This window comes from Chlorocebus sabaeus, chromosome 20 (assembly GCF_047675955.1).
Source record: "Chlorocebus sabaeus isolate Y175 chromosome 20, mChlSab1.0.hap1, whole genome shotgun sequence".
NCBI lineage: Eukaryota > Metazoa > Chordata > Mammalia > Primates > Cercopithecidae > Chlorocebus > Chlorocebus sabaeus.
This window is the reverse complement of record NC_132923.1, coordinates 66,631,216-66,650,721: the sequence shown is the minus strand read 5'-3', so window position 1 is coordinate 66,650,721 and position 19,506 is coordinate 66,631,216. Positions and strand designations below refer to the sequence as shown.

The following is a 19,506-nucleotide window of genomic DNA, read 5'->3' as shown; positions in this document are numbered from 1 at the left end:
GTCAACTCTGTTTATTTACAATATTTACTTCAGCCCTTTCCATGGCCTGGAAACAGGATCTTTGTCTTCTGTAGACTTAGGGAAAACTAGGAAGAGGGCTCATTAAATAATCATTATTCATTACCCTCCCCCAGGGTGTGAATAATAAACTGTATGTAAATAATACTGTAAAAACCCATTTTTATTAGCATGAGTGGGGCTTAATTCCAGTTCTGAGCAGAAGGAAACTAGTTTTTCATCTACTAACAGTTATCAGCAGACAGATGTGACAGTTTCCAAACCATCATATGTACTTATACTCACAAAAATCAGGGCATCTACTTCATACTCCCCTTTTATGAAGTGTGGCAATTCTCTGTATGTGAATGTCTACAGAGGGCAAATTGTCTTATCAGAGAATTGTTTTCTCAAAGACGGAAACCTATCTTCTCTGGATACCATACCAGTGGGGAAGAATATTAAGCATTTCTAAATGGCCATTGAAGATGACTATACGATGGTCTCCCTACCCAATTTAAACAGTTTCAAAATCACAAATGGAGAAGAACATATAAAATTTTACGTACCTATATTGCAAAATCTTGATTTTTCATGTGGTACTATGAAAACATAAGGTGTTTTGACTTATTCATTTGAAACACTGCATATAACTTCATTAACTGGATTAAAAGGCACATTTCAAAAAATCTTCATTAAAAGTAATACTGTGAAAAGTTTATTTGCATCGATTAATTCCTTTTTTTCACCATCATAAGAGATATTGACATTTGTTTGCTCTTTGTGATCACAGAAAAGACACTTTGGAATGGATAATCTGTTTTTACCATTCTTGAAAGAAAACAGCTTTAAAAACAAAATTCAAGTGCAAAAATTTCCAGTAGTCTTCCTACCTCCAGTGTACCCCAGCAAAATATTCATAGCTGTGCTGTTAGGGAATTAATAAACCACAAGCTTCAATTACCCATGTTTTTTTCCTCCCTAAGTTGTCTGTACTTATGAAAACATATATAGAATATTCCTGAAAGTATACCATATTCCTACAAAGTAAAAGGGAGCCTAGAAGCAACAGTGATCACTGCCTTTCAGTGTCTCCAACCCCACATAACCACTGATAGGATAATTCAGTCTCTAAGTCATTTGATCTACCCATTTCCTAAATAACAGGGATCAACTTCTATTCAACAAAGCTAGTCTGGGTTTACTAACACGTTCCCCAAAATTCAATAGGCTCATGTAAGGTAGTAATTAGGTCTTTCAATTTTTAACTATAATTATTTTTCTTCATTATAAAATGTACTTAATGTCAACATATGCAATGCATGTATCAGTATGGAAGATGCAGCTTTAAAGATGTTTATTTAAAATTTTTCTTATGGTTTATGCTTTGGATTTTTAAATCATATTTTCAATAAGGGTCTCTAAACTCCTTTCAAATTACCTAAAATCCTGGAAAAAGTTTAAGCTACTGGTCAGTCTAAAAAACTTGACAGATGCATTCTTGAGATATTCATCAGGATACATTTTAAAAACATCGATGTAAGTAAGCTCTTTAATACAACATGATACTTTATAACTGTTATACATTATTCCCCCTAATTTATTTTCATACTTGGACCTTCAAACCATCTTGGAATAAATAAGAAAAATTTTAAGTGCAAAAATGAGTAATACATGATTTTATCACTTTGGAGACAATAAAATCAATATTTTCCTGTGATTTAAAAAAAAATAAGCAATAGGAGTAATCAATCTTGCGTATACTTCTGGACTTGTAACAAATATATTGTTAGCATATAAAATGTTTTTATCTTATTTTGAAAGGATTAAATATGTAGGGTTGTCCAAAATATGTGTATTGTTTTTTAAAACTGACACCAATGCATCCATATTCTACTAAAAACAAACAAAATAATCAGACTGATGTGCACTTATTAGGAAGCAAGTTTAAAAATTTGGAATTCTTTTTAAAGTGCTGAGATTTGGAAGAGGAATATTTTAAACATGCTAACCATTGCCTTATGATGAACATAACAAGGACTCAAACTCAAGTTTAGAAAAAAAAAAATAGAGGTTCTATGAAAGGAAGATTAGTAACAAACATTCAGGTAAAAACAAATAGCACCACAATGAATTGCACTAAGGTGCTAAAGGAGGTACCTTATTCCCTGCAGAGTGAACGCTCCTTCTGAAATGTATTGCAACATATAAATGCAATTGTTTAATGGTTACCATTTGGTTCATTCATCTACAGAAAATTGCATTCCTTCTAGTTCATTATATTGAACAAACATTCAAATTACTGAACTATACATAATGTTACATAGTTTACATTTTATGAAAACAAAGCTCGAATGAATATTTATAAATGTCACCTTGCATAAAGATGACAAGTTTAAAAGGGCTCCATACCTCTTAAGACATTTAATTTACGTTAATGGTCCAGGAGTGTTTTAGATATAGATATAGATATATTTATATGCATATATATTTCAACAAGAAGTGTAAAAATTTTTAAAAACAAATCACAGCACTCATAGCTGCTTTACATACGAAGGTCTTAGGGTCATTAATGTGTCAAACTATTACATTTATAATATGTATATTTTTAAAAAGACCAAAAATGGCACATCAGAAAACTCGCTGAAATCGTTATTAGAGGCCCATTTCACTGTATCGTATTACTGATGCGTCAATTCAACATGTAATTCCCTTTTCTTCACTGAAAGCATTTGTCCCTTCTATTTGGATCCACTTCTAGGGTCTCTGCATTTTCTTTCCTTGGTTAGACAGCATCCTTTTCCACGTCAGTTAAAGATCAGGAAAACGGCTTGGGTCTTCCTTGTAGTCATCAGGTATAGTAAAGATGGAGCCATCAAATTCATCGTATCGAAACTCCTGAAAAGTCACAGTGGCTGTGATTGTGGGAAACACAGGTATATCTACAGAGAGAACATCAATGATAACATTGTAAAATCAAATGTTAATATTCACAGACTACAAAGTACTAAGGAGATGTCCATACTCTTTAAAATGTTAAAAAAAAAAAAAAAAAACTCAAGAATCAGAAGAATATGTAGTACTGAGTGTGTGTTTCAGAGAGAGTTCTGGGTATTAATTAGTGAGGAGAAAAAGACATTCAGGCATCCAGTGTTATATTGAAAACTCAAGATCCCATGCCTTCCTAGTCTTAAGAATATAACGCCAGATTCTACGGTCCTTTTTTCTTTTTCTTGGGGCAGAGGGACAGCTACTTTTGTACTCTTTGCATTCTGACTTTTTTTTCTTCAGATTATAGTATATATACTACTCCAACTCTTTCAGCTGATTTCTTTTCACTCTTACTAGCCCAAGTAAAATACTCTAATCCTTTTTTGTTTTAAAACATTAAAAACAACCTATCCCTTAAGTATATGGGATAAAAACAGTCTCATCAGAAATGGAAAAATATCATGCCACCACAGCCTAATCTTCCAAATGAAATATATTTCTGGCTGAAATTGTAAGTAAAATCAAGCAATTAAAATGAGCAAGTTAATGATTATACGGGAACCAGAAACAGTAAAATAAATAAAATGAACAAATATATTAAATTAAATGTTTAGTTTTATTCCTCATATGAGTTACTGACATGAGTACAAATCATAAAGCCTGGGTTCAGATTCCTATAAAAAATTTTACTCATGAGCCTCAGGGATTTCATATGTAAAATAAATAAACTCCGAAATTCCCTTAAAACTCTGAAATGAGGTTGGGCGTGGTGGCTCACACCTATAATCCCAATACTTTGGGAGGCCAAGGCAGGAAGATCACTTGAGTCCAGGAATTCAAAACCAGCCTGGGCAACATAGGGAGACCCTATCTCTATTTAAAATAATAATAATAAATAATATTTTTTAAACTCTGAAATGAGTGTATGAAAGCTAATTCAAGTGTCTAGGGTAAGGACATACAGTAAATTAAGTCTAACTGATATAAGCTAGTATTTTATTGCAGAAAGTTATGTTCTTATGTAAAAAGCAAAACAAAATACCTTAGTTAGATTTAAACACAATAATCAACATACCAGTTATAGAGTTTCCAATTATTTCTGGAGGAAAAAGTCATTCCTTTGTACCTACTATGTGCAGATGCTATCCTTATCCAGGGGTCTGTACAGTAAGTCCTATGGCCATGCCTATTTTGGTAAGGCCCATAAGCTAAGAAAATATTTTACATTTTTAAATGTTTAGGGGAGAAAAAAGAATAGTATTTCACGAATAGTGAAATAGGCTGGGTGTGGTAGCTCACACCTGTAATCCCAGCACTTTGAGAGGCTGAGGTGGGTGGATCACTTGAGGTCAGGAGTTCAAGACCAGCCTGGCCAACGTGGCAAAACCCCGTCTCTACTAAAAATACAAAAATTAGCTGGGTGTGGTGGCGGGTGCCTGTAATCCCAGCTATTCAGAAGGCTGAGGCAGGAGAATTGCTTGAACCCAGGAGGCAGAGGTTGCAGTGAGCCGAGATTGTGCCACTACACTAGTGCCTGGGGAACAGAGCGAGACTCCATCTCAAAAAACAAAACAAACATTACATGAAAGTCAAACTTCAGTGTCTGTAAATAGCTTTTTTGGAACACAACATGCCCACTCACTTACCTATTGTCTATGGCTGCTCTCATTCTCCAAATAAAAGAGTAGTTGTGACAGAAACCATAGAGCCCACAAAGCCTAAAATGTTTATTATCTTTCAGACAAAGTTTGCTGACCCCATTCTAGGTTTTGGATATACATCACTAAATAAGAAACAAAATTCATGCACTTATAGAGATTACACTGGTTAGGATGGGCAGACAACAAGTAAATGATGATGAGTATCTAGAAAAAAATAAAGCATTAACAGCAGAATAGGGAGTCTCAGGGTTGGGGGTAAGAGTTGTTGAATAGGGTGGCCAAAGGAAAACCTCAATGAAGGGACTTTTCAGTAAAGACCTGAGATAAGAACAAACCATGCAGTTGCCTGGAGGAAGAAAATTCCAAATAGAAGAACACGAAGTACAAAAGCCCTAAAAAGAAAGTATCTGGTTTATTCTCGGAACAGCCAGGAGGCCAATGTGGCTGCAGCCAAATGAATGAGGGGAAGATTAGCAGCCGATGAGGTCAGAGGGCAAATAGGCTGCCAGATCCGGTGGGGTTTAGGCCAAGAAAAAAGACTTCAGTTTTCACTCTGGATGAGGTGGAAAGCCAATGGAAGGGTGTGACCAAGGTAGTTGAGTTTTGGCAGATGTAGTGAGAATATAATACAAGGTGACAAGAGTGAAGAGGGAGATGTACTCCAGAAGGAGCAGCCAGAGAGGGAGGAAGAAAACCAGGAGAGAGTCTATAAAAGAAGTCAGAGGAAAATGGAATGACTTGTCTTAGTTATTCATTGAGCCAAGGACTTCAAAATAAGAAAAGTCAAATCTTAAAGAGATTAAGATAAAAACAGAAAAGTTTCTACTAGATTTAACAATAAGGATCAATAAAAAAAAAAAAAGAGGAAGAGAGAATCTGTAATGAACTAAGGGAGTACGCTTTTTATTCTGAGATAATTATAGATTCACAAGTAATTTTAAGAAACAATAGAGGCCAGGAACAGTGGCTCACACCTGTAATCCCAGCACTTTGGGAGGCCACAGTGGGCAAATCACTTGAGCTCAGGAGTTTGAGACCACCCTGGGCAACAAAGTGAGACCCCATCTGTACGACAAATACAAAAATTAACTGGGTGTGGTGGCTCATGTCTGTGGTCCCAGCTACTCAGAAGGCTGAGGTGGGAAGATGGCTTGAGACTGGGAAGCAGAAGTTGCAGTGAGCCGAGATCATGCCACTGCATTGTAGCCTGGGCAACAGCGTCAGACCCTCTCTTGAACAAGGAAACAAGGACCCTCTCTGGAAACAAGGACGGGAAGGGACGGGAAGGGACGGGAAGGGAAGAAGGGATGGGAAGGGAAGGGGAAGGGAAGGGGAAGGGAAGGGGAAGGGAAGGGGAAGGCAAGGGGAAGGGAAGGGGAAGGGAAGGGGAAGGGAAGGGGAAGGGAAGGGAAGGAAAGGAAAGGAAAAAGAGAAAGGAAAGGAAAGGAAAAAGAGAAAGAGAGGAAGGAAGGAAGGAAGGAGGCTTTCAGATAGCTTGGCTGTGAAAAGCAAAGATTAAAGCAAGTGCTAGTGAAGTTACGGGGACTGTGGTTTTCTTTGTTGTTGTTTTTGTTTGTTTGTTTATTTTTAATTTTTTGTTTGATTTTAAAAGGGGAGAGACCTGAGCAAGCCTAACAACTGAGAGGAAAAATGCAGTAGAGAGAGGTAGAAGGAAAACGAGAAACATGAAGTGACTGATACAGTTAGCTTATTTCTTTTTTTCTTTTTTTTTTTTCTTTTCTCCTTGAGACAGAGTCTCTTGCTGTTGTTGCCCAGGCTGGAGTACAATGGTATGATCTTGGCTCACTGTAACCTCTGCCTCCCGGGTTCAAGCGATTCTCCTGCCTCAGCCTCATGAGTAGCTGGGATTACAGGCGCCCACCATGATGCCTGGCTAATTTTTAGTATTTTTAGTAGAGATGGAGTTTCACCATGTTGGCCAGGCTGGTCTCGAACTCCTGACCTCAAGTGATCCACCCACCTTGGCCTCCCAAAGTGCTAGTATTACAGGCCTGAGCCACCATGCCCAGTGATACAGCTAGTTTTTCAAAAGAGCTGGGAAAACAGATTCATAATACAAAGGAAGAGATTACTCAAGCTAAGAAGAAGGGCACTTCCAGTGAGACAGGAAGATGAAAGAAAAGGTTGGGCTTGGGGCAGAAAAGTCTGTATGGGGTGTTGGAAGTAGTGAGGGAGGTCCCATTTCTGATATTATCTTTTTGTATCAAAGGAAGTAAAAATCATCTGTGCTTAGGTTGTAGGAGGAAATGGTGGGGGAAGATGAAGATTTGATGATGAAAGAGGATCATATTTAGTCTGAGCAAAATGAGAGAAGAAGCCAATCAGAGAAAAGACCATTCATAATCAGCACTTAAAGTTCTGGCTGATTCTGAAACATGTAATTGTGTTAACAATAATTTCCAAATTTTTATAATTTATCCCAATTGTGTTTTTTATCCTAAATGTAGAAAAAGAAATGGTGAAAGATTAAACATACACAGGAGGAAGTTTTACAGGGTTGGTTTAAAAGAAGGACAGTGAAACAAAAGAGAAATAGTTAAACAAATATCCCATAACTTTAAGTATACAAGCAAAAGATTATTCCTTGTTAAAAATGTGGTTCTACATCAAAGAAATGCCTGCAAAAAAAGGATTACAGTTTTCCTTCTCATATAATGAAAATATTTCCTTTGCATAAAAATAAATGTATTGTGGGTTTGATTTGGGTTTAGAACTTAAAAATAGATGTGAATACAGAGATAGTTTGAAATTCTCATCTGTTTAACTCCTGTTCTCTATTCTGGTTTGTCATGGGTCTCTTAACAGTACCTAGAAGGGAGTCTAAAACTTGAAATATTTCCCTCACCATAAAAAATGGCAGTGGAGTTTTAAACTTCTGCAGAAATGCTAACGTGAAGAACCCTTATGGCTATGACACACAGCTCTGAATTGCATTCGTTTTCTAACCATTTCTGCCTAAGATCTTATCACTGATTTATCCAAGTAGACACTGGGTTCCTAGTGCTTTTGAATTGCAAAGGGCAACTAGAGGGACATTTTGAAAATCATTTATTTAAAAGTCATTTTTAATCTAGAAAATGTTTATTTCCAAGTGTGCAAAATGGTGAAGATCAGGTTTAATTTTTAGTAATGAAAACATTTTGGCCTAAGTATTCTGAGATGTGGTTTTAAAAATATTGAATAAAACAAGATATATCTGAAGAATTATAGTACTCATTAAACATTGAGTGGCTGAATTGATGGATAGTGTTAAAGGATCTCCTGAAGCTTGAATTATTGCTAAATCTAAATCTAAACACTCAAAACACCTTTTAATAGTCTCTTCTTCCTCGGTTTCTGATATGTTAGAAAGAAAAATATATGCAAAAATGACTGTGCTATTTCTAAAGATTATTGTTTAAGACTAAATTAAACATTTAGGGCTGAAAAATAAAATGTATGAGTATTACTTTATCCATCAACAGTGACTGCTGACTCCAGAAACATTCTAACTACACAGAAACTCAAAACATAGCTGAAAATCTGGGCTAATCTCTAGTCTCCCTATTTCACATGAAAAACATTATTACAATACATCATTTAGTTCACCCACACTTTTCTTGTGTGAAATAGATCCCTTACATTTAATTTAAATCAAGTAGAATAAGAATTCTCATCAGGCACTTTAAATATTAGACAAAACATAAATAAATGCATATAATTACTGAAAACCTTTACAAAAATGTAAGCAACTAGGACATCTATTTTCCTTTAAAACAGCAGCCCCCAACCTTTTTGGCACGAGAGATCTGTTTCATGAAAGATAATTATTCCACAGACTGGTGGGGGTCAGGGGAGGCTTTGGAATGAAACTGTTCCATCTCAGATCAGGCATTAGATTTCACAAGGAGCATGCAACCTAGATCCCTCACATGTGCAGTTCACAATAGGGTTCATGTTCCTACAAGAATCTGATGCCACCACTGATCTGACAGGAGGCAGAGCTCAGGCAGCAATGCTCACTAGCCTGCTGCTCAGCTCATCTCCTACTGTGCATTCCATTCCTAAAAGGTCATGAACCAGCAGAGGTGTTGGGACCCCTGCTTTAAAACAAATTGCTTATTAAATGTTAATAAACAGCTCCATATTCCTAATGGACACTAAAATTACATCTAAATTTTTCTCTTACCTAATTTTACAGGAAAGCCTGGAGGAAGCTTCATCTGAACAAATTCTCTAAGCTTGTTAAAGTGCTTGAAGGGAGCTATTACTTCTAAAACATTCAATAATCTGAAAAATGGAAGAAGAAAAAAATGTTTTCATTGTTCAAATTGCTATGTGTCCTTACGCTTTTTAACTACATGCTTCAAACTTGGACAGTAGTATTGACTTCCAGATATTAAGGATGAGTAAATTACACACTTTATTCCTCCTTTTTACTCTATAATGGTTTGTAACTTTTGATTGTTCAGCCATAATTTTCACAGTTGTTTGATTTTAGGTCCATGATGGCCTCAAAGCTAATAACTAGATTCACTGTTTGGGTGGCTGATTTCCACTGTCAATTTATTGTGTGTGTAAAAGGCTCTTAAGTGCTTAATATTCCTTGATTTCCTGCATATTTGATAAATGATTGCTTATCTTTATTATGTTTAAAGGGAAATTTGACTCATATAAAATTTCAGGTTATACTATCTTTCCCTCTGAACTATAATTTCATAATATATGTTAGCATTCTATATCATATTAATCATTATGCTAATAATTTCTTTCATGTTTTGGTTGGATGCATTTCTTTTTTAAGTAGTAGTATTTTTCTTTCAAAAAAGTCCTATGACTGCTACGTTTCTTGAATTCTTTCGTGCTTGAGAATATCTTCAGTTGCCTCCATACATAAATGAAAGTTAGAAATACTGACAGATCACACTTCTGTTACTTCAGAAAAGCAAAGATATATGAAAATATGTAAGGCCAGGCTGATTTTACCCCTTTTCTGCCAGGGTGCCTTTGGATTTCTTTATCAACAACTGAAGCCTAATAGTTAGATCAGGATAATTTTTGTTACTAATCATTCTGTATCAATTTTTCATGGAACCTAATGTCATCCTATAGATTTAGTTCTTCATTACTGAGAAAATTTCTTCTATCATATTTTGAATATTATTTTGATTATACTTGGAGGCCTTTTAAGTAAAACATGAATGACTCATATTGAACCACTTTTGTCCTCCATACAAATTGCTTGTGTAATTTATTTAATCTCTTCTTCTACTGAATTCACCAAGAGCTGTCAAAATTTAATTTTCAGTTACATCTATTCTATTCATTACTGTTTCTACTGTATTTGTTTTGTAACAGTGTCATTTAGTGCTCAATTTATTTCCTTAGCTTTACAATTTCCTTTTCATTTCATTTTACTGTCTTACATTTTCATCTCAGAAAGATCTACTTTATACTGATTTCATGTTCTTTCTTGTTTTCTATGGCATATATAGGTAATTTTCTTTTTTTTTTTTTTTTGACCTTTTAGAGCAAATTCTTTGGCATTTGTACACTGCGTTCCATATTTCTTTTTCTTTTCTTTCTTCCTTTTTTTTTTTTTTTTGAGATGAAGTTTCACACTTGTTGCCCTGGCTGGAGTGCAATGGCGTGATGTCGGCTCAATGCGAACTCTGCCTCCTGGGTTCAAGCAATTGTCTCAGCCTCCCGAGTAGCTGGGATTACAGGCATGTACCACCACTCCTGGCTAATTTTGTATTTTTAATAGAGACGGGGTTTCTCCATGTTGGTCAGGCTGGTCTCAAACTCCCAACCTCAGGTGATCCACCCGCCTCAGCCTCTGAAAGTGCCGGGACTACAGGCGTGCGCCACTGTGCCCGACTCCTCATTTCATTTTCTTTTTCAGGAGTAGTGGTTATAACTGCCACATTTTATAAATTCTAAGATACTCTTTTTTTTCATATAACATATCTGAAATTAGGATAACTCCTAAAATTGATGACATCTTAATATTCGCTGTAATTTTCATCTTTATTAGTAAGTAGAATATAAAATTGGTGAATCTTTGGCCAGGTGTGGTGGCTCACACCTGTAATCCCAGCACTTTGAGAGGCCCAGGTGGACAGATCACCGGAGGTCAAGAGTTTGAGACCAGCCTGGCCAACATGGTGAACCCCATCTCTACTAAAACTACAAAAATTATCCAGGCGTGGTAGCGCACACATGCCTGTAGTCCCAGCTAATTGGGAGGCTGAGGCAGGAGGATCACTTGAACCTGGGAGACAGAGGTTGCAGTGAGCTGAGATTGCACCACTGCACTCCAGCCTCAGCAACAGAGTGAGACTCTGTCTCAAAATAAATAAATAAATAATAAAATAAAATTGGTGCATCATTGAGTCAATTGGGTCCTAGATATGACAAATTATGGCAGATCTGTATGTGTAGCTAACTTTCCACATTTTCTGATACTTATGTCTCTCTGACATAACTTGAGGGCTGTACAGAACATTCTATCTACTTTTCTAAAGCCTAGGTATGGGGAAAGCTCAGGTATGTACATACTTTTTTAAAAAAATATGCACCTGCTCTCTTCTCCAATCATTTTTTAAAAATGTATTAGGCCGTTAAAAAATTAATGCATTAGGCCAGATTTGAAAGGGAAGGAACTAGTAAGAGAAAATAGCCCAGTGCTTCATCTCCTCCCTCCCACTTTAGTGAGGAGCCTAAAACTATCATTGTTATCAGTCAGTTCTTGCTACCCATCTCTCATTCCAGTAATTTTTCCAAACTGAATATTTTTAAAAAGGAGCATCTAATGAGTACATGTTTGAGAGGATATATTCAATATGTTTACCAGAATATTATTGAAAATGGTGACAAACTACAAATAACCAAAATGTTTATCAGTAAATGAATGATAAACAGTATATCAACACTACAAAATATCAAGGAAAAACAATAGACGAAAATATAATCACTGTAAAACTTCAAGACACACTCATTTTTTCTTTTCTTTCTTTGAGATGGGGTCTCCTTTGTCGCCCAGGCTAGAGTGCAGTGGTGCGATCCTGGCTCACTGCAACTTCTGCCTCCTTGGTTCAAGCAATTCTCCTGCCTCAGCCTCCCTAGTTGCTGCTTTTACAGGCATGCGCCATATGCCTAGCTAATTTTTATATTTTTAGTAGAGATAGGGTTTTACCACGTTGGCCAGGCAGATCTCAAACTCGTGACCTCAGGTGATCCGCCCGCCTTAGCCTCCCAAAGTACTGGGATTACAGGCATGAGCCACCACGCCCAGCCAAGATACACTCACTTTTAAATGAAAACAAGAAACACACAGAACAAAACATGAATGATTCCCCCATTTTTATTTTAAAAAACGAAAAATATGGATAACTCTAGTCAAAAATACACCAAATAGTCATTAACTTCTGATGTGTTAAAACATCACATTTTATTCTGTAAATTTCCATACTTTTTGATTTTTTTTAAAAACAAGCATGTATTCATGTATTACTTTTATAATTTAAATAACCTACTCGGTTGGGCATGGTGGCTCGTGCCTGTAATCCCAGCACTTTGGGAAGGTGAGGTGGGTGGATCACCTGAGGTCAGGAGTTCGAGGCCAGCCTGGCCAACATGGTTAAACCTCATCTCTACTAAAAATACAAAAATTAGCCGGGCGTAGTGGTGGGCACCTGTAATCCCAGCTACTCAAGAGGCTGAGGCAGGAGAATCGCTTGAACCCAGAAGGCGGAGGTTGCGGTGAGTCGAGATTGTGCCACTGCACTCCAGCCTGGGCGACAGAGCAAGACTCCATCTTTAAAAAAAAAAAAAAAAAAAAAAAAAAAAAATCTACTCAAAAATGTATCTGGTGAAAGTAGTAAAACTCAATACTGTTGCAAACCAGAAAATTTCCAGAATGGTGCACACACTATCAAGGCAATGGCTATCTGCTTTTCATTTCAAAGGTCTCAAATGCACCACTGGGGTGCAAATATTATTACAGCCTTTAGGGTTTAATAGTTTCTTTCATAAACATTTGTAGTTAGTAACAAACTTACAACTCTATCCCTAAGGGAAATTCCTGGCTCATGGCTATCGTAGCTTTAAACGTTTTCTTACTCTCTTTGCACACCAATTCTCTACCCAGATGAGGAGCTCTAAAATGGGAGGAAAAAAAAAAGTTAGGAAACTTTTTCCATAGTCTATCACCTTCCTAAGAAGCATCTGTCATCTTTCAACGACATTCATTAATAGTTCAATTTTTCTTACTGTCTGTAGAAATAAAATTATGCTAAAAGGGAATAAGATATGCATAAGAAATTAAGACAAGGGCAATAAAAAAGAATAACAAAGAGTAAAAGTTCAGAAATTATCAGATCTAAACTAATTTCACATTGAATATAATTTTAATAATCACTATTTTTAGGAATAAAGAAAATCATTAGTAAAAAACTTTTTAAGGTATCATTGTATATCTTTAAAGCCACTTATTCAATTCAACTTCTTTACTGTATATTGCAGTCTCTTCACTGATTAATAAGAAATATTGTGAAGAATAAGGAATTCTATATTAACTATTATCAAAAGAAAATTATCAATTTAGCATAAAGATCTAATTGGCTTTTGTTTGCAGTTCTAGCACAGGACAGTACCTAATTCTGTGAAGTAGAATGAGCATCCCAATAAGCTGAACAGAGGAGGTTATCTTTACAGACTGAAAAGGGCTGAAGTGGAAACAGTGGGGAAAAAAGGTGATCTGGTTATTTCAAAGTTGCTTTCCTTATACAGTTAAAAAAACAGAAGACTTCATTACTATGCCGACTCAGGTTGCCTGGAATGTCCTTTTTTTCTTTTCAAACTGGCCCATTTCAAAGTTCAGTTTAACTATGTAGTACTTAGCAGAAGTAACTACATTCTGGTTTGGTATGGTCTGCTGGTGCCTAGTGCATGCAGGAGGCTAATCTAATACAACAATCCACTCATAAATTTTGTTTAACACTATAAAATATTAAGGTGAGGCACAGTGGCTCATAGCTGTAATCCCAGCATTTGAGAGGCCGAGGCAGGTGGATCACTCGAGCCCATGAGTTTGAGACCAGCCTGACCAACACGGTGAAACCCTGTCTCTACTAAAAATACAAAAATGAGCTGGGCATGGTGGAGTGCACCTGTAATCCTAGCCACTCAGGAGGCTGAGGTGAGAGAATGGCTTGAACCTGAGATGCGGAGGTTGCAGTGAGCCGAGATCACACCCACTGCACTCCAGCCTAGGCAACAGAGTGAGACTCCATCTCAAAAAAAAAAAAAAAACTATAAAAATATTAAGATGGAAACATCTTGGAGAAATTAGAAAAATACAACAAAACTTTCAATAAGAAAAAAAAATGATGACAACTCCTTCCTAAACAAGAGCGGGAAAGTAATATTTTATATTTTATTCTCCACCAAAAGGAAATAATGGTTGACCAGGATACACTTTTTACTTATCCATTTATCAAAAATAAACCCTTTCTTTATTCATTCATCATTCTTTCAGTCAATAAATATAAAATGAGTATGAGCTATGTGGTAGGCACTCTACTGTTAGTAATATTACATCAGCAAAGGTCCTATGGAGGGATGGTGAGTAGTCTAGCACAGGTTGAAACTAAAGGATAATGACAGGTGAGGAGCTTGGAAAGGCAAAAAAGAAGATAAATAATGAATGGCCTTGCACACTATGCTAAAAAATCAGGATAATCACAAAATAGAAAAGCTCATCATACAATGGGAAATCTCAAATAAGCAACTGTCCTGTGCAATTTCCTACATCCTATTTCCTTAGAACAGTGTTCTTTAGTTTTTTAGTTGTGTATAAATTGACAGGAGGGATACAGAAAGAAAGATCTACAACCATTTGCAAGAGTTTACATAATTTGGGACATTTTGTCCTTATTATACTTAATCCATATTTTTAAAAGGTAGAAGAACTGCTTCAGTCAAAAATATATCAATAATTCTCTCCAAAATAATTTTACACCTAAATATTCACATATTCAGTTTTTACAAATTATTCTTTCTAAAAGTCAAATAATACATAAGCAACAAAAAAACTTACTTTCCATTTTCAGCAGATATATATTCTTCCCATGTAATAGTGTTCTGAGGAGGAGGTGTAAGCGACTGTCTTCGAATCGGCTGCCAAAAACAAAAATAAAGAAAGAAAGTGGGGGTGGGGGAAAAAGAAAAATGTTATTTTTTAAATATAAGATGAAAATATATAGTAAACGATTAAAACTAACAATCTACTTAATCTCTTCAATATAATACTTGAAAAGGTTACTTCTAAGATCATTCCATGGTGGTTTAAGTTCTATTTGTAATATTTATTATCAATTTTTTTCTAAATCCCAAAAAGACAAATATCAAAGTAATAACACCCATTCATTGAATGTGTCAATCATCTAAAATATTCCTAGCATCATACTAGCTGCTAAACATAGAAACTACAAAGAAGTGTAAAAACTAACTCTGGGCCAGGCATGGTGGCTCATGCTTGTAATCCCAGCACTTTAGGAGGCCAACGTGGGTGGATCACAAGGTCAGGAGTTCAAGACCAGCTTGGCCAAGATGGAGAAACCCCGTCTTTACCAAAAATACAAAAGAATTAGCTGGGCTTGGTGGTGAGTGCCCGTAATCCCAGCTACTCAGGAGGCTGAGGCAGAGAATTGCTTGAACCCAGGAAGTGGAGGTTGTAGTGCGCCGAGATCGTGTCACTGCACTCCAGCCTGGGCGACAGAGCAAGACTTCGCTTCAAACAAAAAACAAAAAACTCTGACTTCAAGGAATTTACAATTCAGTTAGAAAGAAAAGAAAAAATATATAGACATTAACAGTTAACCAGAAATACAAAAGAGCATATTAAAGACCAAATGAGATTACAGAAAATGGAAAATATGTCAGAAATGATAGGAATCTTCTGTGGGTAATAATCAACACTATGCAATTGGACTTCAGATTTAAATGAAGATGAAACAGTGTTTTTAAAACAGAGAAAATTAAAGGTAAAAAACACAAGGAGACTGATTTAAACTCAGATGGGAAGTTTAAAACGGAGATCAACTTAGATGATAAAAATTGCAAAGGTCAGATTTTAAAACTTTCACCTTATCTTTGCTAAATATGAATTTCAATCACTGTAAGATGGACTGGCAATAAGGAACTAAACTCTGGAGCACAAGTGGAAATTGGAAATTCCTGGGCCAGGTGGAATGGCTCATGCCTGTAATCCCAACACTTTGGGAGACAAAGATGGGAGAATCACTTGAGCCCATGAGTTTAAGACCAGCCTAGGCAATAAAATGAGGCTCTGTTTCTTAAAAACAACAACAACAACAACAACAACAACATTAGCTGAGGGTGGTGGTGCATGCCTGTGGTCCCAGTTACTTGAAAAGCTGAGGCAGGAGGATCACTTGAGCCCAGGAGGTTGATGCTGCAGTGAGCCAAGATTACACCACTGCACTCCAGCCTGGGTAACAGAGTAACACCCTGCCTCATAGGAAGAAAAAAAAGAACTGGACAGGCATGGTGGCTCATGTCTATAATCCTAGCACTTTGGGAGGTCAAGGCTGGTGGATCACTTGATGTCAGGGGTTCAAGACCAGACTGTCCAATATGTTGAAACCCTATTTCTACTAAAAATACAAAAATTAGCCAGGCGTAGTGGCTCACACCCGTAATCCTAGCTACTCAGGAAGCTGAGGTAGGAGAATCACTTGAACCCAGGAGGCAGAGATTGCAGTGACCTGAGATCACGTCACTGCATTCCATGACCCAAGATGACACCACTGCACTCCGGACTGGGCAACAGAGCGACTCTCTGTCTCAAGAAAACAAAACAAAACAAAAAATACCTCATACATTTTTTAAAAAAATTTTTTTTCAATTGCTAATGAAAATCTAACAGGACTATGGAGCAAAAAGATAGTAAGTGAAAGACTAATATAAATAATAAGATGATAACAACATTAAGAGAGGGTCTCATTCAAGAAATGTGGTTTTACATATAATCAGTGTAAGATGTTAATGAGCCGTATATTAGAGTTGTTAAAATCAAGGACTGTTAAGACACAAAATTGAGTTAGAATCCCAGCTCCAATACCTGGTAGTTGTGTGAATTTGGGCAAGTTACTTTTTATTATGTCAACTTAACTCACCTGCAAAATGGGAATTGGGCCACTAACTCATAGTTAAAAATTAATGGAGATAACATATGTAAAAAGCTTAGTGCAGGCCAGGTGTGATGGCTCATGCCTATAATCCCGGCACTTTGGGAGGCCAAGGCAAGTCGATCCCTTGAGCTCAGGAGTTCGAGACTAGCCTGGGCAGCATAGCAAAACCCCATCTCTACAAAAAATACAGAAAAAAAAAAGTAACCAGGAGTGGTGGCACACACCTGTGGTCCCAGCTACTTGAAGGGCTGAAGTGGGAGGACGGCTTGAGCCCAGGACATGGAGGCTGCAGTGAGCCGAGATCATGCCACTGCACTCCAGCCTGTAGGACAGAACAAGACTGTCTCAAAAAAAAAAAAAAAAAAAAAAGAGAGAGAGAGAGAAGCAGTAAATGGAGGAAAAGTTTTTTCTCTGTCCTCCCTGTTTTCTGCCTAACTACAGAACATAAATTTTGCTTCACTGGAGATAACCTATACTCTTACTGGCTCAGCGACAGCACCAGAGGAATCTGCAAACAAACCTTACTCCTTTCCTGTCCTTGGAAACCTAAAATCACTTTCGTTTGTCCTGTCATTTCTCTACAAATTTATTGTTCTTTGTTGAAGATGCTATATAAGTTGAGTTCTAAGCCACTATTTTGAGTTACTTTTTTTTTTTTTTTTTTGAGACATAGTCTCACTCTGTTACCCAGGCTGGAGTACAGTGGCACAATCTCGGTTCACTGCAACCTCTGCCTCCCAGGTTCAAGTAATACTTCTGCCTCAGCCTCCTGAGTTGAGATTACAGGTGTGCATCACCAAGCTCAGCTAATTTTTGTATTTTTAATAGAGATGGGGTTTCGCCATGTTCGCTGGGCTGGTCTCAAACTCCTGGCCTCAAGTGATCTGCCCAACTCAGCCTCCCAAAGTGCTGGGATTACAGGTGTGAGCCACTGTGCCCAGTCCTTGAGTTACTTTTCATTGGGGTTTCTCGTGTGGTGTGCGGCACGCATTAATAAACTTGTGTGCTTTTCTCTTGTAAACCTGTCTTTTGGTACGAGAGTCCATATCAACTAAGAACTAAGTTTGGAAGAAGTAAAGTTTAGTTTCCTTTACAGTATAATGGAGGCCAAAAGAAAAGACTGTTTCAATATCAAACTACAGAGACTTTGAGGAGAAAGAAGCCTGAAAAAGGCCATAAATTTTGTTGGTTAGAAGTCACTGGTAATCTCTGATCATGGCCACCAGGTCCAGCTAATGTTTTATATTTTTTAGTAGAGACGGGGTTTCACCATGTTAGCCAGGCTGGTCTCGATCTCCTGACCTCATGATCTGCCCACCTCAGCCCCCCAAGTGCTGGGATTACAGGCGTGAGCCACCGCACCCGGCAGTATGAATCATCTTATACCATGTGAATGGAAGGCCACAACCTAGGAATGGCAGAGGAGACAAAAGAAAAAAAGCTGTCTGAGATTAACTCACAGAGCAGAGAAAAACCACACAAACTCAGATATTTATATGAGAGAAAAACAATCTTTTATCTTGTTTAAGTCACTGTTCTTTTGAGATTTCTTATAAGCAGCCAAACTTACATCATAACCAATACCAAATTCCAAATTTACACTGGGATATTATACATAATACTATGGCATGTAGCAATGGCTTATCAGTAGAATGACGAAGAGGCTTAAAAGCTAGTTAATGACCCTCACAAATGCTGTGGCAAAACATTAGGTAAAATAGTATCTAGTGATATGCTAGAAAGCAGAGAAACATGCATTAATAGAACCTTTAATTTTAGGGGAAACTGTTGGAAACGTTTAAGATTGCTCTGCAACCTAGAACCACAGCAAAGACTAATCCCATATCCACCAAAATCTCTATCTATTAATATTTTTAATATTATATATACAACATTTTCATGGTAAAGACACATTTGTCACATGATTACATAACGTGGCACGTCACATCATTATATTTTTTTCAGGTAATAACTTTTCCAAATAAGTTTCTACCATTTCTAAATAAACTCTTTCTAAACAGTACATTATACATTCCCCATCTTAGTAAAGAGTGTAATCAATGTAATTTAACCTTTTATTGAGCACTTTATCTCACTGTTATAAATATCAATTATCATATTCTAAAAATGTCTTTCTAGTTTAAGTTTATCCTAATTAGTCCTTTATTTTTTTTCAACAAATCCCAAATAGATCCAGAGTCCTTTATTATATACTGACACTTCTAGCTGAATCCTTCAGTGCCCCCTCTATACTGATGCCATGGCTATCTAATGGAACAGGAAGACACAGAGGTTGGTGCAATACCAGATAACTCTTTAATGTTATTTTGCCAAATCAATCAGCTCTGTAACTGAAATACCTTCAAGCCTTTCCCTCATAATTAAATGTAAAACTTCTGACGACTATTTTCCTTGAAGCATATAGGAAATACTTTATTTCTAGGTTTGTTATCATTCTAATATTTTATATGGCAAAGCTTTCTGAAAGTTTAAGATATTCATGTATTTTATTATGTATTCCTATTTAGATTTGTAAATAAAGAAAAAAATCCAGGCCAGTACAGTGGCTCACGCCTGTAATTCCAGCACTCTGGGAGGCCGAGGCAGGTGGATCATGAGATCAAGAGTTCGAGACCAGC

General features: G+C 36.7%; 1 protein-coding gene across 2 annotated transcripts in view; it reads right to left on the bottom strand.

Moving 5' to 3' along the window:
- Nucleotides 1-688: 688 nt before the first annotated feature.
- ANKRD13C (ankyrin repeat domain 13C) overlaps nucleotides 689-19,506 on the bottom strand; it is an 88,368-nt gene continuing 69,550 nt past the window's right edge. The window contains exons 10-13 of one of the 2 annotated variants that reach the window (XM_007978310.3): nucleotides 14,752-14,831; nucleotides 12,713-12,811; nucleotides 8,839-8,939; nucleotides 689-2,939 (exon numbers count right to left, since the gene is read on the bottom strand). In XM_007978310.3, the coding sequence (XP_007976501.2) occupies nucleotides 2,809-2,939; nucleotides 8,839-8,939; nucleotides 12,713-12,811; nucleotides 14,752-14,831 (411 nt within the window). In that variant the 3' untranslated portion in view covers nucleotides 689-2,808. The remainder of the gene's footprint in view (nucleotides 2,940-8,838; nucleotides 8,940-12,712; nucleotides 12,812-14,751; nucleotides 14,832-19,506) is intronic. The other variant, XM_007978311.3, reaches the window with a different exon arrangement.